General features: G+C 35.3%; 1 protein-coding gene across 1 annotated transcript; it reads left to right on the top strand.

Moving 5' to 3' along the window:
* The first annotated feature begins 18,185 nt into the window (after window positions 1-18,185).
* LOC135123918 (craniofacial development protein 2-like) lies at window positions 18,186-19,808 on the top strand. Its single transcript, XM_064048777.1, has 3 exons — window positions 18,186-18,476; window positions 18,539-19,701; window positions 19,760-19,808. The coding sequence occupies exons 1-3, from the start codon at window positions 18,186-18,188 to the stop codon at window positions 19,806-19,808; spliced, it is 1,503 nt and encodes a 500-aa protein (XP_063904847.1).
* Window positions 19,809-21,455: the final 1,647 nt, after the last annotated feature.

The following is a 21,455-nucleotide window of genomic DNA, read 5'->3' as shown; positions in this document are numbered from 1 at the left end:
CGCCCTCTATTTTCTTAGAACGTATGTCATTTGCCAAAATCAGTTTTATCTTAACAGGTACTAGCCCCCCCCCCCCCACCCACCCTCTCTTTTCTTAAAGGATATGTCATCTGCCAAAATCAGTTTTATCTTAGCAGCTACTAGCCCCACCCACCCACCCTTTTTTTTCTTGCAAGGTATCTCATTTGGCAACATCGGTCTTATCTTATCAGGTACCAGCCCCGCCCACCCTCCCTCTCTTTTCTTAGAGGGTATGTCATTTGCCAAAATCTCTTTTATCAGCAACTACTAGATAGGATAAGACTGAATTTGGCAGATCACATACCCTCTAAGTAAAGAGAGGGTGGGTGGGCGGGGCTAGTACCTGTTAAGATAAAACTGATTTTGTCAAATGACATACTCTCTAAGAAAAGAGAGGGTGGGTGGGGCTAGTAACTGCTAAGATAAAACTGATTTTAGAGGTACTAGCCCCGCCCATCCGCCCTCTATTTTCTTATAGAGATCTCAATTGCCAAAATCGGTCTTATCCTAGCAGATACTAGCCCCGCCCACCCACCCTCTCTTTTCTTATAAGGTATCTGATTTGCCAAAATCAGTCTTATCTTGGCAGCTACTAATATACGAGATAATCCATATTTCCTTGCAAAAAACATTTTAACCATTTTTTAAGTTCTTGTTAAGAAAAGATGGATATGTATATTAAGAAAAAAAAGGCTAACCATGAGAATTTGTGACGTTAATCGCCCTGTATAACCGTTCTACTTGCACTATTTTTAAATGGAATACTTTGCATATATTTCGTCTATTAGACTGCTTAAAGAAATTTTCGTAGTAGTCTATTGTTACGAAATAAACCTATACGCCGCCCCGGTTAGACGCCTATCGGTTCTAGTATGTACGGCGACGATGACTCATCGTCGATGACGCGGCCAGATGGTGTTCGCTACAGAAAAGCCTGGAAGTGGAATTCGCGATTGGTATTCCACAAAGACCCCGATCGCCTCACTTCTAGAAGGAAGTATGAATTTAAATAGAGGCCACCTTCGGGAGCGATTATTATTCAGTCGGGTCGAGTCCAACGAGTGTCGAGAAAACCTAGAGAAGTTGCGCCGGATTTATTTTGTCCATAATCGCTGTGTAATCAGTTGTGTAAATTTGAGTTATTAAGAAATAAATTGTTGAGTTTAACCCACGCCGATTTTAATCACTCTATTAACGCAACACTATAATAAATGTGTAAATGGGACATACTTTGCATAGATGTAATGAGAACTCAAATGATAAGGCCGTTTTTATGGGAAAAATATTGAACAGTGGATTATTGACAATTTTTGCAATATCAGCAACCCAAATATATATGGATATTTCTGTTTGAATCATAAAAATATCAAATTTTGTGCTTGATGTATCGGAAGATGATTACTGTCTGATCCTGCGGTCTACATATTCATGTCCAGCTCAAACTAAAAAATAGTTTTTGATGATTGTACCTCACAGACTTAAACATTTTTATTTTTCAAAGTTTCTTAAACACCGTCTTAAATTTTCTGTACCACTGAAAATGAAAAAAAAAAAAAATAAGAAAACAAATTCAGTCGTTAATAATTTGCATAAATGTGCGACCGTCCCTATATTGTAAGCAACAAAATGACTAAAATAATCCTCCTCTCGGGATCTTAAGCTTTCATCGACATACTCCTTTCGCACTTTTTTCTTTATTTCATCCTTTCCACTTGCTTCCAGAGTACGTTGCTCCGTTTCTTACGTCGCAACATTTTGACTCAAATAATCGGATTTGTCAAAGCTGACACATGTGAAGCGATACGTCAATGGATTAAAACGGTGTAAACGGCCCATAATCCTTATAATACACATGAATATGGAGAAACGTTATAATCCGTCTCATTGAACCGGGATCGACCCCAAAACAAGCCACGATCCTGCCCCACAAACAACATATGTGTGACGAATGGAACAAGAAGATTATTTCTCCTCTTTTTCATTTTTAACGAACGCTCAAAACGAAAATATTTCAACATAAAGTAACGCGCATTGCAACAGAATCGTAAAGAAATGCTTTTAAGATATCCTGCAGGGATAAAACTGCTTTCGGAATGTTAAAAGAGGACTCGACGAAACTTTTATTTGTTTTTAAATTTGGCAATAAGGTTTATGATTGCTGCTAGAGGGTTTTCGCGGAATGTAGTGTTTGTTTAATAGTTTCCCTTCACTGTTTTGCATGGAACTTTTTCTCGAACGCTGAATTAGCGGCGGAATGCTAATTGTTCGAATTTGCCTTCACTGCTATTAAGACAAAAACTATTTGTTTTTGTCGTTTGTTTATGTGCTAGTGGATTGGTGAGTGACCTTCACCTTGATTTTCTGGAGGACGATCATATCTTTATGAGATATTGCATAAAAATCAACACAGGATTCGCATTAGATCGGGGCAGGTGGTCCAACTTTTGTTACTCTAAAATTATACCCAAAAAAATTGTATCCAATAAACTTCACGACAAAAAAGTATCCATATTCGGTCTGAGACACTGAAGTTTTGTAGAGATTAGTTTAGTTTTTAGAAAATAAGAGTCTGAAATTTGTTTTTTCATTATCTTATTACCAAATTAAAAGTACCAGCTCTAAGTTTTTTTTTCCAATTTTTGCCACATTCTTTTAAAAGTGTGAAATTTATAAGTCACGTTGAATAATAACTCGGGTTGAAAACAAATTTTTCACAGACACAACTTATTCCTTTTCCATTAAATTAGAACCACTCCACCTTCTAATGTAAATTAAGTGTGTCTGTCACTATGGGCCGTTTCAAATAAACTTCATTCCATCCACCTTTTTTAAGTTAATATCAATTTAGATTTTTCCACTTTGTGGCTATTTACCAACGTGTGTAGGCCATCAACAAATAAATAAAACAAACAATAAAAGCGTAATGCTGTTTATTTTCTTGTCAATAAAACTGTCGCATAGTAACCAAGAAACATAATAAAAATAAAAAATCGGCGGCATTAAATTACGCGTTTAACGGCATTTTTCAAACTGGAATAGTCTTGGAAATCTAGTAAATTTTAATAAGTACCCATAATTTCAGTGATCCCAACACACAATTGGAGCTATCTGAAAAGTTCTGAATTTTGCAATTATCTGAAAATTTTGTTTGAAGAGTGTAGACGACGTGATTTAAGATTTGAACACTTTGAGGATTTTTTCTGTTCCATGAGTTTCTTTTTCGATTGTAAAAATTATCTCTTGAATCTCCTTGGTGCATTGATTTTTCTCGGGAAATTTTTTCGAATGCATTAAAACAAGGTATTAATTAGCCAGAGTGGAACATGACGGCTAATTACATTAGTGCATGCATGAGAAAAGAAAAATGTATGTAAATCAATCCATGGTGGCTAATTAAATAGCCATATACGACCCCTATGCAAAAAATCTTTAATTTGCATATGAAACACAAATTCAACCGTTTTTTTTTTGTATAATCAAAATTAATAAAGACGAATTTTTGATTCACCTGTAAATGAGCACATTTATTATATTACAGTTTTGAATTGAAATTTACTTCAATATTTTGAGAAGAAGAAAAAATTTAATAGAGAAGTAATTTAGAATGTAAATAACTTTGTCTACTGAAGATTTGATTTGTTTTAACTTCTCAAAGGGCTAGTCGATGCGCAGAAGTGAAAGGAACGTGTTGTTCTACACCAAACACGTGAAGCTCAAGGCCGATTCATAAACCAGGAGTACATTATTTTATAAAAATTAAATAACCTTTACTACGTTGTCTATTGTTTCTTAATCTTTATTATGTTGCAGATTTAAATTGAAATTTATTTCAATATTTTGAGAAGCCAAAATTATTTTGTTTTAACGTCTCGTGTTGTTACAAAACAGGTGGAACATTGCACAAAAATTTTATTAAATCGAGGCGGATTCATAAACCAGGAGTACATTACCTTATACATAATCTTTATTACATAGTTTGTCGTTTTTTAGCATTTTACCAACTACATTCTACACCATATTCTTAAATCACATATAAAATTTGGCAACAGAGTTTCGGCCTTTACTTGTCTAATAAAAATTGACACAGACAGGCGGAAACGGGTGGCCTATTTTTTCGTATTCTAGAGATCATGAAACATCAATAAAACCTAATACAATATTTCCGTAGCTTAACTCGGGAAGTAAAATGAAAATATTTAATGATATCTTGTAAAACGACAAGCAAAACACGAAATTAATAATAAATTAACGTTGCAATTGATCTGATATATTTTTCTTAACAAATTATCCATTTTTAAATTGATTGCACTAGATTAATTATTGCATGTTTTGAAGATCCATTCTTTATTCTGTCAATTTGATCATCTCTAGTATGTCTTTTTGTGTATGTTTTATTGTTTCAGATGAAAAAAAAAACAAAACTACCTCATTTCCTAAAATTATTTATGATTTCAAAATTTCATTTTTGAAAAAGTCGACTAAAAATTCTCAAAAAATTCAGGATTATAGATCTTGACGTGCTGATTCCAAAAATATAGCTGGCTTAAGATCACGGAGCAATATTTTCGAAAAATACGTTGTGAAATTGGAATTTTTTGAAATTTTTAAAAATTGCCATAATTCTATGGGTGATTCTGAAAAAACGGTTGGAGTTATCGAAGAAAAGAGGCGGGAAGTGACTTCTGCGGCCTGAAATCTACAAGGAAATGTATTTAGTTTAATTTCGAAAATCGTCGAAAATGGGTCGAAATTTGCATAAGGGCGGTTTACGTGTTGGAAAGTTTCATTTTTGAAAAAGTCGTCTAAAAATTCTCAAAAAATTCAGAGTTATAGATCTTGATATACTGATCCCAAAAATATACCTTGTTTAGGGCCATTGGAATTTTTTGAAATTTTTAAAAATTGTGGATATTTCTATGAGTGATTCTGGAAAAACAGTTGGAGTTATCCAAGAAAATCTATTTAGTTAAACTTCGAAAATCGTCGAAAACGGTGCGAAATTTTCATAGTGCAATATTTCATTTTTCATTTTTGAAAAAATGATCTAAAAATTCTCAAAAAACTCAAGGAAATCTTGACATGCTGATTTCAAAAATATAGCTTGTTTAGGGTCATGGAGCAATATTTTACAAAAATTCGGTATGAAATTGGAATTTTTTGAATTTTTTAAGAATTGCGATATTTCAATTGCCGATTTTGGAAAAACGGTCAGAGATATAGAAGAAATGAGGCCGGAAGTGACTTCTGCGGCCCGTAATCTACAAGAAAATGTATTTAGTTAAATTTAGAATCTCGGGGATCTCTTATGTCTGGTTCTTCAAGTCGTTTGAAAGAATGTCGGGGACTTTTGTTTTGTTTTTGAAGTACTTTGAAATAATCTCGGGGACTCTTTTTGCTGTGTTTTTTAAGTACATAGTTTGAAAGAACCTCGGGGATATCTTGTGTCTGGTTTTTGAAGTGGTTTCAGAGAATCTCGATGACTTTTACGTTGTGTTTTTGAAGTAGTTTGAAAGAATCTCGCGGATATCTTGCGTCTGTTTTTTGAAGTGGTTTCAAAGAATCTCGGTGACTTTTTTGTTGTGTTTTTGAAGTCGTTTAAAAGAATCTTAGGGATCCCTTGGGTCTCATTTTTAAGTGGCTTGAAAGAATCTTGGGGATTCCTTTTGTTTTGTTTTTGAAGTGGTTTGAAAGAATCTCGGGGATCCCTTGTGTCTAGTTTTTGAAGTAGTTTGAAAGAATCTCGGGATCCTTTGTGTCTGGTTTTTGAGGTTGTTTGAAAGAATGTCGGGGACTTTCGTTTTGTTTTTGAAGTGCTTTAAAATAATCTCGGCGACTCTTTTTGCTGTGTTTTTCAAGTAGTTTGAAAAAATCTCGCGGATATCTTGCGTCTGGTTTTTGAAGTGGTTTCAAAGAATCTCGGTGACTTTTTTGTTTTGTTTTTGAAGTGGTTTGAAAGAATCTCGGGGATCCCTTCTGTCTGGATTTTGAAGTAGTTTGAAAGAATCTCGGAATCCCTTGTGTCCAATTTTTGAAGTGGTGTGAAAGAATGTTGGAGTTCTTTTGTTTCTGAATTTTGAAGTGGTTTTAAAGGATCTCGGAGTTCTCTTGCGTCTGGTTTTTGAAGTGGTTTCAAAGAATCTTCGGGACCTCTTTTGTTTTGTTTTTGAAGTAGTTTGAAAGAATCTCGGGGATATCTTGTGTCTGGTTTTTGAAGTGGTTTGAAAGAATCTCAGGGATCCCTTCTGTCTGGATTTTGAAGTAGTTTGAAAGAATCTCGGGGATCCCTAATGTCTGGTTTTTGAAGTGGTTTGAAAGAATCTCGGGGCCTCTTTTTGTTCTCTTTTTGAAGTAGTTTGAAATAACTTCGTGAATCTTTTGTGTCTGGTTTTTGAAGTTGTTTGAAAGAATCTCGGGGACTCTTTTTGTTGTGTTTCTGAAGTAGTTTGAAAGAATCTCGGGCATCCCTTGTGTCTGGTTTTTGAAATGGTTTGAAACAAGCACTCCTTTTGTTTTGTTTTTGAAGTAAGTAGTTTGTAAGACTCTCAGGGATTCTTTTTGTTGCATTTTTGAAGTAAGTTGAAAGTTTTTTAAAAATTGCAATAATTCAAAGGGCGATTTTGCAAAAACGGTTAGAGGTTTATAAGAAATTAGGCCGGAAGTGACTTCTGCGACCCGAAATCTACAAGAAAATGTATCTACTAAAATTTCGAAAAGCGTCGAAAATGGGTTTAAATGGATCGAAATTTTCATAAGGGGGGTATACATAGCGGAAATTTCATATGTGAAGAAGTTGACTAAAAATTTTCAAAAGATTCTGGGTTGGGGGTAATATTTTTTCGAATGTATTTATTATCTATTGTTGCTTAAGGAAAGGTTTATTTCTTGAAGTTTGTTTTTAGCAATGTATGAAGTTGTTAGTCAATTCTCTTTCAGATTTTTCGGAAATTCGTAATCCGAACACAGCTTTTCCCCAATTAATTTGTTTTCCCATGAGCATCAGGAATATTTCATTACTTCGTGTTGAGGAAACTATCAGCGGAGCACAAATAATGTGAGAATAGACAAGTTACAAATAGTGTTTCAAACTTTCTATCCATCTTTACTTTGAACGTAATAAGTCAATAAACTTCGGTAAAAATGAAATAAATATAAAAAAAAAAAATAAAACGACCATGGAACTCCTAGTGATAAATTGCTAAACCCAAACGGATCTGAGTGCTCGATATTTCCGTTATTCGTCACTCTGGAGGTAAAAATATGAAAATTCAAATATTTTTCAAATATCACGTTCGGGTCGATAAAATGGTAGAAAATATAGTGCTACAAAATATAAATGGGGTAAATTGCCTGTAATGTCCCAGTTTACGTCTCTTTGCATAAATTAATAGTTACAGCATATATTGCAATAAAACACTAATTCAGTAATTGTCTATTTTAATAAACAAATGGAATTTAATTGTCAGTTTTAATAGATTTGTTCCACTTATTAACTTAGTTTAGTTTTAATATTTTAAGAGAGGTGAAAATGTATTTTGGGTTGCATTTTCGATTTAGTTCGGTTAGCTTATTGTTCCTTATGAATCACTCTGTATACATTCACAGCCTGACTCGGCACTTTTGTTATCCTAAAAATTCTGCAGTAGACATTTCCAAAAAACTTATAATCTATACACGTATTAAAATTTGAATTGTTACCTGTTATCTACATCCAAATATTCAAAATTATCTGTTGCACAACCCTGCTAATATTCCACTTCACTTGACATTTTTCGAACCCGCGTCCGCGATATTTCTCTTCTGACGGATTTATTTTTCGCATTTCGGTCATACGTCGCCGATAAAACCGCCAATTCCACCTCTGGCGGATTTATTCCGGCAATAAATAACGTCTTAGCGCGGCCAAAACTCCGGGAGTTGGTATAAATTTTCTCCCGGATTGTCATAGCGCGGTGCATGTGTATTTCCACAGTGTGACATCGTGAAATTCTTGGAAGTTAGTTTTGATGTTCTGGCATTTTTCCAGTGGTTCTACGTCAAAGAGACGCCGACTTTTCCAAAAGTGTGTTCCCGGTTACATTCCCTATCTTTCCCCTGCGACGCCCGTCTAAATTCACTTACTTCATACACAGATATGCTTTTAGCCGACTCAGACTTTATTTACTGGGGGAAACACCCTCGGTATACCTATAAATACAGTATATGTGTGTCACTGCACTCTTATGCCGTATTTATTACATGCTCGGGAGATGGATCGCGCTTTCCCGGTCTCAGGGAATGAGTGTAGAAAATGACAATCGCGCAGCTTGTTTGCTTAGGGTATGATTAATTTATATATAGGGTGATGCATTTTTTAGTCCGCGGAATTAAGGTTTCAACCGAGTTGAAAAATAATTTCGATGTTATTCCAGTGCAGTTTACACTCGCTTCTGGCTTCGTACATAAAACAATAAACCATCAATCTATCCCATCAGTTTATTGCGAATAAAGCTCGCGGAGGGAGGAAATGATCTCCACTTCCGGCATGGACCGGAAACAACGCTGCTATTAGCCAGGCCGACGTTCTCTGTGCATTTCTGTTTCCATCAATGGTCTGAATAATTACCACTTTAATGATTTTTCGATACTGACAATGAGTGCGGATTTAGAAAAGGGTCGAGATAACCGAGATAAGCTTTTACTTTGAGCTTGAGCAGCAGACGTCCAGATCACCAGATTTCTTTGACGTTTTACATGAAACGCCAAGAATTGCTGTCACTCCAGTAGCACCGAGTCTGTGTGCATGTCTTCATAGTCCGGAGATCGATTTTGAGATAGAACTGAAGGTTGAGTATTCAATTAAAGGGTTCTGACGTTTTCGAGATAGCCATATTTGAAAAGAATGGGTTCATTTTATAATAACAATTGAAGTTAAACGGTCAATACTGTAGAAAATGTGTGTCAGTGTTTAAAGAATAACCTCATTAAATTTGTTATTAGTGTGTGATTTAACAACTACATTGCATGGGTATAAAAAAGAGTTAAAAATAGTATGAATGTTCGTTAAGAGTAAAATGTAATGTAATACATGTAGTAAATCTTGTTCATTTGATACTAATGATGTGTTTTGAGTAATTTAATTAACACTGTTACTAGTATTCAACAAATTGAAGCCATTAGTTTCAAAATATCCACACATGTGAGCAAAATAAAATGTTTTAATAGTAAAATATCTGTTGTGTGAGAGGTCTTATAACGTGATTCAGTTATTACGTATTAGAACATTTCTTGCCAACAATGTTCACAACTCTGTTGCCACAAAATGGAGTAAGGATATTATTGGATGCAAAAGCAAATATACACAAAGTCATTGTACAAGATCGTATATCAAGTTATAGTGTTCCAAATGCGGGTTCGTTTTTACGACTGCATTCTACTCTGGATAAGTCAAGTCTTCCAAAATAGGCCTCGGACGCAAATAATCCAGCGGTCATAAACTATCAAGAGACCAATTGTCTACACTACACAGGATTAAGATGATTTATGGCACGGATATTTACATTTTCAATAGAGTGCCATATAAAAACGAAGTCAGACTGGGACAACTATAGCTTTGAAATTTCGTAAATTTTTCGTTGCGATGACTAACAGGAGGTCCTCAAGATTCTTTCGGACTACTTCAAAAACAAAACAAAAGAGCTCCCCGAGATTCTTTCATACCACTTCAAAAACGCAACAAAAAGAATCCCTGAGATTCTTTCAAACTACTTCAAAAACAAAACAAAAGGAGTGCCCGAGATTGTTTCAAACCAATTCAAAAACCAAACACAAGGGATACCCGAGATTCTTTCAACTACTTCAAAAATGCAACAAAAAGAGTCGCCGAGATTCTTTCAAACTGCTTCAAAACCAAAACAAAAGGGGTGCCCAAGATTCTTTGAAACCACTTCAAAAACCAGACACAAGAGATCTCCGAGATTCTTTCAACTGCTTTAAAAACGCAACAAAAAGAATCCCCGAGATCGTTTCAAACCACTTCAAAAACAAAACAAAAGGGATCTCCTAGAAGCCCTAAATTCTTTGAAACCACTTCAAAAACCAGACACAAGAAATCCCGAGATTCTTTCAACTACTTCAAAAACAAAACAAAAGGATTGCCCGACATTCTTTTAAACCACTTCAAACACAAAACAAAAGGGATCCCCTAGCAGCCCTAGATTCTTTGAAACCACTTCAAAAATCAGACACTAGGGATCCCGAGATTCTTTCAACTACTTCAAAAACGCAACAAAAATAGTCCCGGAGATCCTTTCAAACTACAGTATAACGTCGATAATCCGAATTAATTGGGGAAAAGGTGTTTTCGGATTAGCGATTTGTTAGGATAAGTGATTTTCCCAAAAATATGAAAGGGAAATGAATAACAACTTCATACATTGGTAAAAACGAACTTCAAGAATTAAACTTTAATTTTGTTAAAGAAAAAGTTTTCTTAAGCAACAATGAATAATAAAATCAATATGTACATTCCAAAAAATATTCTTCCGTGACAATAAACAGGCTATATTTTTGGAATCAGCACGTCAAGACCTACTGACTTTTTTGAGAATTTTTAGACAACTTTCAAAAAATAAAATTTTGCGCTATGTATTCTCCTTATGCAAATTTCGACCCATTTTCGAAGATTTTCGAAATTTAACTAAATATATTTTCTTGTATATTTCGGACCGCAGAAGTCACTTCCGGCCTTATTTATTCCAGAATCATCCTATGAAATGTAATTTTTAAAAATCTTAAAAATGTGAATGTCACACGGAATTTTTCGAAAATATTGCTCCGTGACCTTAAACATTCTATATTTTCGTAATCAGCACGTCGGGATCAATATCCCTGTATTTTTTGAAAATTTTTAGACGACTTTTTCAAAAATGAAAACTTTCACTATGTATTCTCCTTGTACAAATTTCGACACATTTTTAACGATTTTCGAAATTTAACTAAATTACTAAAATAAAATACTAAATGTAGAGTTTTTGTTCTGATTAAAGAGACTTCGACTTCAACTAGCCTCTGTTCGGATTACTGGATGTTCCGATAATCGTGGGTTCGGATTATGGAAGTTGTACTGTATTTCAAAAACAAAACAAAAGGTGTACCTGAGATTCTTTCAAACCACTTCAAAAACCAGACACAAGAGTCCTCGAGATTCTTTGAAACTACTTCATAAACAAAACAAAAGGAGTCCCCGAGATTCTTTTAAACTACTTCAAAAACACAGCAAAAAGAGTCCCCGCCATTCTTTCAAACTACTTCAAAAACAAAACAAAACTCCCCAAGATTCTTTGAAACCACTTCAAAAACCAGACACAAGTGATCCTCGAGATTCATTCAACTACTTCAAAAACGCAACAAAAATAATCCCCCAGATCCTTTCAAACTACTTCAAAAACAAAACAAAAGGAGTGCCCGAGATTCTTTTAAACCACTTCAAAAACAAAACAACAGGGATTCCTAGATTCTTTGAAACCACTTCAAAAATGAGACACAAGGGATCCCCAAGATTCTTACTAATTATTTCAAAAACACAACAAAAAGCGTCCTTCAGATTCTTTCAAACTACTTCAAAAACAAAACAAAAGGGTTCCCCGAAATTCTTTCAAACCACTTCAAAAACCAGACACAAGGGACCCCCGAGATTCTTTCAAACTACTTCAAAAACACAACAAAAAAGAGTACCCGAGATTCTGTCAAACTACTTCAAAAACAACACAAAAGGAGTCCCCGAGATTCTTTGAAACCACTTCAAAACCAGACAATAGTCCTCGAGATTCTTTGAAACTACTTCAAAAACACCACAAAAAGAGTCCCCGAGATTCTTTCAAACTACTTCAAAAACAAAACAAAAGGAGTCCCCGAGATTCTTTTAAACTACTTCAAAAACAAAACAAAAGGAGTCCCCGAGATTCTTTCAAACAACTTAAAAAACCAGACACAAGTGATTCGCGAGATTCTTTCAACTACTTGAAAAACCCAACAAAAAGAATCCCCGAGATCCTTTCAAACTACTGCAAAAACAAAGCAAAAGGAGTGCCTGAGATTCTTTCAAACTACTTCAAAAACCATACACGAGGGATCCCCGAGATTCTTTCAAATTACTTCAAAAACAAAACAAAACTCCCCAAGATTCTTTGAAACCACTTCAAAAACCAGACACAAGTGATCCCCGAGATTCATTCAACTACTTCAAAAACGCAACAAAAAGGATCCTCGAGATCCTTTCAAACTACTGCAAAAACGAAACAAAAGAAGTGCCTGAGATTCTTTCAAACTACTTCAAAAACCATACATGAGGGATCTCCGAGATTCTTTCAAACTACACCAAAAATAAAGAAAACGTATCCCCGAATTTCTTTCAAACCACTTCAAGAACCAGACACAAGGAATCCCGAAATTCTTTCAATTACTTCAAAATCGCAACAAAAAGTCCCCGAGATTCTTTCAAACCACTTCAAAAACTGGACGCAAGGGTCCCCGAGATTCTTTCAAACTACTTCACAAAGACAACAAAAAAGTCCCCGAGATTCTTTCAAACTACTTCAAAAACAAAACAAAAGGAGTCCCCGAGATTCTTTCAAACTACTTCTAAAAGAAAACAAAAGAAGTGCCCGAGATTCTTTCAAACCACTTCAAAAACAAAACAAAAGGGATCCTCTAGATTATTTGAAACCACTTCAAAAATCAGACACAAAGGATGCCCGAGATTTTTTCAAACTATTTCAAAAACACAACAAATAGAGTTTCGCAGTTTTTTTTCAAAATTGCAACACTAGGTATACACCAGGTGTATTAATTTCCATCTTTTCCAGTGTTATGGAAAAGAAAACAATTTTCAGAAGAATTATTAAATTATTATAATTTGATATCTTAAAAATAAACGAGAGTATGTTGAGAAATGCGAGGAAGATAGATTTTGATACCGAGAACAGAAATTGAGGAACGTTTTATCGAAAAGTTAACAAAAGTTTGCCTACTATTGGTAGTAATGAAGAACCCATTATTGGGCAAGATTTTTTAATTTAAGTATTTCAAACAATTCGACAAAATTTTGAAGCTAATTTTATTGAAAATGAAAGACGAGTTCCTGTTTTATTGACACTTTCCAAAATTTTACGTGATGTTTCACATCCAATTTAACAAAAAGAAAATCTCAATTGAAAGTTTATGTGATATTTTAAAACAACATTTTTTGGGGTAAAGTAAATACAAGAGGTACTTTCTTAGCGAACATAATTATAGGTGAAATAACTAAGTTAGGAAAAATATTGGTAGTTGAACATGATGGTCCATCATTTTTAGGAAGAGATCTAATCCAATTATTATTTAACTTGGTAATTTCTAGCAAAGGGTTATACATTTAGAATGTTATCAAAGAAGAGTTGCAATAATTATTACATGAATTTGAGGCTCTGTTTTCAGGTAATTTGAGTGTTTATAAATACGAAAACGTTTCAATTAAATTACAAAAAGATGTAAAACCTATTTTTTGCAAACCAAGATAGATAGATAAACTAGAGTCTATGGGAATCTTTGCAAGAGTTGATAATAATATGAAACAGCTCTTTAAGGAACTAAAGGTATAATTTCTTTCTTAGAAGATTTTGAAAACCTTTGAATAACTTGTAAGAAGCTTTTTTCTAAATTAAAGTCAACAGGTTTTCTTTTACACAATAGTAAATGTGAATTTTTTAAACGATAAATTAATTATTTACGATTTGTACGTAATTAAAAAAGATAAAAGTAAAGTAAAAGCAACCTTAAAGCACCAATACCGAGAAATATTTCAGAAGTTACGTCTTTAGCAAAAATGATACACTATTATGGTAAATTTATTCCGGATTTAGAAAATATTAAGAAACCATTACATAATTTATTAAAAAAGATGTTATATTTAAATGGACACAAGAGTATGAAAATACATATAATTTGGTATTTCAGTTGCATTTATTTCAAGAATTTTGACTAAAACAGAACAGAATTATTCAATTATTAAAAAAGAGGCTTTAGTTATTTATTTTTCGGTTAAAGAATTTTCTCGATATTTAATGGGTAAATATTTTTTTTATTTACATTGTTTACAGATCATAGACCATTATTAACTTTATTTAATATTAAGCAAAATTTTTAGTCCACCATCAGTCATCCAATGATTTGGCAGAAAATAGCAATCATTGAAAAATTTATTAAAAAAGGTTTTGTCTGATAGTAAACATAGAAATATTGTGTGTTATACTTTAATTAATAGATATCTATTTGCTTACAGAACGACTCCCCATTCTACAACAGGTGAAACTCTGGTGACATTAATTTTTAATAGAGAATTAAATGACAAATTTAGAGTTTTATTGCCCAAGTGTATGGAAAATTCTGCAAAAAACAAGTTCAGTATTTTAGAGGCTATAGAAATAGAACATTTTTAGAGACGGATGTGGTTTATGTTAGAAGTTGCAATGACAAAAATAAATGAATCAGAGGTAAAATAGATAAAATAGTCAGTGATCGGACTCTTCTATCCTTTTTAATTAATCGGCTATCTTGTAAGTATTTTACAGACTTCGTCCAGGAAGTCTTAAATATTAATACATGTAAACACACATTTTCATTTAATTAATTAAAGGCACTCCTGTCTCTAAACGTGACGCTTTTCCGTCTTTTCGCCACATCAGCATCTTTACAAACATGGAAATTGTCACTTTTCTCGCGTCATCAGCAGGCAGTATTAAAAGGAAATATAATTTAGTTTCCATTTGCGAGCTTTATTTATAGGTCGCCGTTACCGATATTTTTTGTATATGTGTGTAGGAAGTGCTTTTAGAGTAATGTCGGGGAGCTATTACGGTGTCATGTCGTCGTGTTGTAACTACTTGTCATCCGTTCTTTTACAACCCTCTCCTGAAAGCCTTATTTTTAGAAACTTACTCCACTTAATACGTTTCGGTGTGAGTTAATGTGATTTAGCCCCACACCCCCTCGCGGCGCATCGTCACCCTAAACGATGACGATGTGTTTGTTTGATATACCACGGAATGTTTGTAAATAACGACACTTTTGCGAATACACCGGCTAAGTGAGCTTTCTGGTTTGTTCTGCTGCTCTGGCGTCAAAACAATCCGGGGAGATCTAAGAGGCGCTTGGGGAGTATCTCAAGGTCGATGAGCGGGAAACACAAATGAAATAATTATCAAATACAGTCTTGTTTCCATTACAAAAACTGGAACACCCTGAGTGTTATTATCGCATTCTCCAATCTGAGTGATCAGAATGGCATGTTCTTGTTTACCATAAGAAACAAATAAATAAAGTCTGGAAAAATTTAAATTTCTCGCTTCTCTCTCTACCTGGTTTTGATTAATAAAAAATCCATTATTTCTCGTCGATATTGATTTTTCCACAGATTGGGTTAAACTGGTGAATTATCGGTGATTTGTGCCTCTATTAGCGTCCATCTCCCGACACGATGAGATGCTGCATGTTTTATGGAGTGTGTTTTGTTGAAGCATTTGGAATTCCAGGTATGTCTTATCAGAACGAGAACGATCCATAACGACCACCCGTTTGCCGTATGTTCCCCGAATATTCCGCTGATAACAAACCTGAATCAATCCTACCATAATTCGACGGCGACTGGAATTTTAACAACGGAAGAATTCCAAATTTTCGGCGTTCGGAGTGGGAAGATACGCAAATTGGTCTCAGTAAATCCGAAATTGAAGCAAAAAGTTTCTCTTAATTTAATTAAGTGCATTGACGTCATGAAAACGTGGATCCTTGACGTTAAAAACGCAGAATTTTCTTTCGCTATCAAATTCGACGGCATGTCCGATGAGCTTCCAAGATAGTTTATGCCGTCCGCGTAAATAATTCCGTAGCTTGTTCCAGTCAATCCGAATTTAATATTCCGAACGGATGTCGAGGTTAACATCGTCAAAATGTTTTCGTGAAGGTGGGTGAAGTGTCGACTCGGTCTCGTGCCTTGACAGTTAAACGGCAGGATTAGTTAGATGGTCCCGTCGATAAGCAGATGGACAAGCTGATACAACAGCCTCTTGTCTCCGTCCACCGGCAATTACTCACTAATTCCTCGCCGATTACCATCGCTGCAGCATTCCATCGACATCACTGATCTTTTCGTTACGAGTCCAACTGAAATAATGGACGAAGGACGTGGCAGCTGATTGAGGCGAGCATAGAATCGTGAGCTTTTTTGTCAAGATTGAAAGTTCGCCATTAGTGCTGATTAATTGCAAAATCGGAAAAATAACGAGAAGGAGCAGTTATGCAATGGAGTGGTGGGCGGGTGGGTTTGTAGTTTTTAATGAGGCGGATCGGTGTTCGGGTAGAAAAAAAAATCCATAACTTCGTATAATAATGAATGCTGTTTATATTCGTTGTTATTATATCATACTATAATAAAATAGGGCGTAGTAAGAGTCAAGATTTTCGGTGATTAACTTTGAGTCGATGAAGATTTTATTTTAGAACTAGCTGACCCCGTGAACTTCGTTTCAGCTACAATTTAATTTTGAATATGCAAAACCGAATGCTTTGAAATCTTGCAAGTGTTTTAAACATATGATAAGTATAATAAATTGTTATTCAAAATATATTTACTTATCCCCTCCAGAAAATTCATGACGTCAGTCCAAAATTTTGCCAAATGAATCCTATCTAAAATGTCCAAAATAGGATGAGACTATACTTGTGATTTATCATTCCATTCATATTTTTTAATTTGCTTATAGGGGGTGTTCCAAAAAAAATAATCACTGAGTCAATTTATTTTATTGATTGAATCAAGAATTGCAAGACTGAATTTTGAAATATTGCAGACGTTTGGAGGTTACTGTTTGACATGGTAGGTTTTTAATCAAAATATATCTGTTTATCAAACCCAAAAACTTGACGACGTCATCTCAAGATTTTGCCGAATAAATCCTATCTAAAATGTGCAAAATATCATCAGTATATTTTCATAATTTATCATTGCATTCATATTTTTTGAATTTGCTTTTTCAGTGACTCAAAAAAAAATATGTGGATCAGTCAATTTATTTTAGTGAATAACTCAAGAGTACGGTCCTGACTACGATAAGCAGAACACGCTCCGAAATCCAAACTCGAAAATCGAGAGATATCGAGCGCCAAAAGCGAAAGAGAAATAGTAGAAAACAAAGAAGTGAAGTTGAATAAGAGTAAGAAGCACCAAGAAGTGTAAGGACAGCAATTATTCGGGAAAGTGTGGAATCAAAAGAACCTAACCTCCGAAGACATAGTCTGGGTGACAGTTCTTATCGCGGCACGAAGTAAACAACACAGGAACGTACTAGATACACAGGAAGCAAGAAAGTCGGCCAGGGAATGCTAAACGGGAATCCTGAACTGGAAAAAGGACACAAACTAGCAATAGAGGAACAAGACAACCAGAAACGAAAAAGAGAAACCTCCTTTTCACCATCACCGGAAGGTCAAAGAGTACAGAGGAAGCAGAAGAGGGTACAAGCAGGAGACATGGACGAAGTAAAGAATATGTTCAAAACGTTAATGGAGGAAATCGCAGAAATGAAAAGAGACCAAAGAGCATACCAAACAGAAGTAACAACACTAAGAGAAGAAAACCAAAGACTGACCGAAAGATTAGAAAGAGTGGAGCAACACTTAGAAAAACTGGAAAAAGCAGAAAGGACAAACAACATCGTAATCAAAGGAGGGAAACTACAAGGAAGCGAAATAACAGCAGAGGTTGAAGAACTCCTAAAAAATAAGGTAGGAATCCAAACTAAGATACAAGACGCAAGATTAGTCAGCGAAAAATACGACATAGTAGTAGCAAAGATAGAGAACTGGGACACAAAAAGAGCAATCATGAAACAGAAGAACAAATTAAAAGGATCAAAAACGTTTATTGAAGACGATTACACCAAACAAGAGAGCGAGATACAGAAGAAAATAAGAGGAATAGCAGCAGCAGAAAAAGGGAAAGGAGTCGAGGCAAAAGTAGGGTACAAAAAGATGATATGGGCAGAAGAAGTCTGGCATTGGGACACTAAATTAGACAAATTAGTGAAAGCACCGTCGCACCGCAAAGAAAATCCAAAAAACTAACAGAGGAAGAAACCACACACCGGAAAACAATGACGACGTATGCAAAGCTCATGGATGACCCGATAGGAATTACGAAGAGAAAGAAAAACCCGAAAATTAGAATAGGAACATGGAATGTTCGAGGAACATATAGCGAAGGAAAACTCAAACAAATAGTTCAAGAATTACAAAGGTATAATATAGATGTAGAAGCTATACAAGAGACGAAACAAAAAGGCAAAGTCATCACTGAAATAGACAACTACATATTATTTAATAGCGGAATTGACAATAGAGAACTAGGAACAGGATTCATGGTGAAGAAGAGCCTGAAAGGAACAGTAATTACCTTCAAATCAATCTCAGAAAGAATGAGCTATATAAGATTGAGAAGTAAGTACAGGAAAATAAGCCTACTGAAGAGAAAGATCTAGAAGTAAAAACAGAATATTACGAAGAACTAGAAAGAGAATATGTGAAAATACCAAAGCATGACATTAAAATGGTTATAGGAGACGCCAACGCAATGATAGGTAAAGAGAATTGCTATAGGCCAACAATCGGGAAAGAAAGCAAACACCAAAAAACGAATCAAAATGGAGAAAAACTGATAGAGTTTGCAGGAGAAAACAAAATGGTAGTCAAAAGCACCTTCTTTGCGCAGAAAGAGATCTACAAAGGCACATGGATGTCGCCTGACGGAAAAACGGTCAACCAAATAGACCACATACTGGTAGAAAGGAAAGATGCCCAACTAATAACCAGATTAAGAAGCTACAGGGGAGCAGCAGCGAATTCAGACCACTTTCTAGTAAGAACAGACCTCAAACAAGAAATACCGAAGAAAAAAGAAGGCAAGAAGACGCAATGTGATATAAATGTAAACAAACTTAAGAAAACTAAAGTACAACAGGAATACGAACAAAAGATGAATGAGAGAATAAGATCAACAGAGCAAGACATACCTATAGAAGAGAGGTGGGAAGAACTACAAGAGAACATATGGAAGACCTCGGAAGAAGTACTAGGGTTCGTCAAAAAAGACAACAAAAATCGAAACGAATGGTTCGACGAGGAATGTAGAAAAGCAATAGAAGCGGGGAGGTCAGCCAGACAGAAATATCTAAAATCAAAAAATGAGAAGAACCAAAAAGATTACCAAGAAAAAAGGAAAGAGTACAAGAAGATATGCAGAAATAAGAAACGAGCAAAGATGGAAGAACAAATACGACAAATAGAAGAAAACTTGAACAAGAATGAAATAAGGAACTTCTACCAGGACGTGAAAAAAGAGAAAAGAGGCTATCAACCACGAGTAATATATTGTAAAGACAAGGACGGCAACCTGATAGGCGACGAACAAGCAAGAATAAAACGATGGGCAGAATACTTTGAAGAGCTGCTAAACGAACAGGATACACAGCAAGGTACGAACGAAAGAGTGAACGACTCGGATGACCCAGATGAAACAATAGAAATTGACGAAGGAGAGATCAGAGAAACACTAAGGCAGATGAAAAACAACAAAAGTCCTGGTAGAAACGGAATAAAGGGCGAGATGCTAAAGTACGGAGGAGAAGCAGTAGCATCAGAGATACATCGACTAGTGCTAGAATGTTGGAAGGAAGGAAAAATGCCAGAACAATGGAGTGAAGCAGTCTTCTTCTTCTTGAAGTGCCTATCCTCTGTGGATGTCGGCTATCACATTTGCCCACATTACTCTATTTACCGCCGCTCTAAATAGTGCCATTGAGGTCAATCCGGTCCATGATCTTAAATTTCGCAGCCACGATATTCTTCTGCGTCCTGCTGTTCTATGACCTTCTATTTTGCCTTGCAGTATTAGCTGTAAGACGCGGTATTTTTCCCCTCTCATTATGTGACCGAAGTATTCCAATTTCCTGTATTTAATAGTTGTTAGGAAGTTCAGTTTTTCATGAATTCTCTGCAAAATGGTTTCGTTTGACACGTGATGGGTCCAGGATACTCTTAGCATGCGGCGGTAGCACCACATCTCAAACGCGTCTACACGTTTGCACGATGCATCAGTGAGCGTCCATGCTTGCGCTCCATATAGGAGAGTTGGTAGTATATAGCTGTTTAGTATCCTAATTCTGGTTTTTATGTTAAGTTGTAGGTTGCATAATACATTGCGCATTTTGTTGAATGTGGCTCTTGCTGTTTCTATTCGATGTTTTATTTCTCGTGAGTGGTCCCAGTCTTCATTCAGAGTGCATCCCAGGTATGTTACAGAGTCGACTATCTTGAGAACTGTGTTGTTAGCGGTAATTTGTGGATTATGGGTATTATTTTTACTGATGATTAGTATATGCGTTTTTTTGGTGTTCAATTTCATCTCGTATATGTTACATGCATTAACTACACGGTCTATGAGTCTTTGAAGTCCTTCGGCGCTGTGAGCTAAGAGGACGGTGTCGTCCGCGTATCTGAGATTGTTTACTATTTCCCCGTTTATTATAAGACCATCATCTGTGTTTTCCAATGCTTCTCTGAAAAGTTGTTCTGAGTACACATTAAACAAGAGAGGCGATAATATGCATCCCTGCCGTACTCCTCTTCTTACGTTAAATGATTCTGATACCTCATTATTTATTCGTATTGTGGCTTTTTGTTCTTTATATAAGTTTGTTATAATTTTTATGTCTCTCTCGTCAATGCCTGATTCTCGTAGAGTTGATATGAGTTTGGTGTGTTTAACTTTATCAAAAGCCTTTTCGAAGTCTATAAAGCATGCGAATACATCTGCATTGACGTCACGGGCACGTTGAATCAGAACCTGTATGGAGAACAGCGCCTCCCTGGTACCTAGACCTTTCCTGAAGCCGAACTGGGTATCACTTATGCTTGAGTCAAGTTTTTTATATATGCGTGCTTGTATAATATTAAGGAACACTTTTAGCGGGTGGCTCATTAAGCTGATTATTCTGTGTTCGCAGCATTTGGTGGCATTATTCTTTTTTGGGATTGGAATAAAGGTTGATGTTAACCAATCGTTTGGTATTTTTCCTGTTGTGTATATTTTGTTGAAGAGTATTGTCAACAGTTGTATTTGCTCTGATCCCAATAATTTCAAAATTTCACCGTGTATTTGATCTGGTCCGGGGCTCTTGTTGTTTTTTAGTCTTTTTATAGATGATTCTACTTCTTCTTGTGTTATTGCTGGTCCTTCTTCTGTGTTTGTGTTTGTCATGATGTCGGTATTTTCGTCTCCAAACAGTTCTTCCATATATTCCTTCCATCTTGCGAGTTTTTCTTTTGTTTCACTAATACAGTTATTATCTGAGTCCAGCAATATTCCA

This window comes from Zophobas morio, unplaced genomic scaffold (assembly GCF_036711695.1).
Source record: "Zophobas morio isolate AGI-343-1 ecotype UQ-CSIRO unplaced genomic scaffold, CSIRO_AGI_Zmor_V1 ptg000007l, whole genome shotgun sequence".
Taxonomy (NCBI): Eukaryota; Metazoa; Arthropoda; class Insecta; order Coleoptera; family Tenebrionidae; genus Zophobas; species Zophobas morio.
Note: the sequence above shows the minus strand (reverse complement) of the source record. Positions and strands in the feature narration are given on the sequence as shown.

Bases quoted from the DNA above. Each gene is read 5' to 3' on its own strand.
- LOC135123918 (XM_064048777.1), top strand. From the start codon at position 18,186: ATGACGACGTATGCAAAGCTCATGGATGACCCGATAGGAATTACGAAG. The intron at 18,477-18,538 runs GTAATTACCTTC...AAGTAAGTACAG, and splicing joins AGAAGAGCCTGAAAGGAACA to GAAAATAAGCCTACTGAAGA. The intron at 19,702-19,759 runs GTACGGAGGAGA...GAATGTTGGAAG, and splicing joins ATAAAGGGCGAGATGCTAAA to GAAGGAAAAATGCCAGAACA.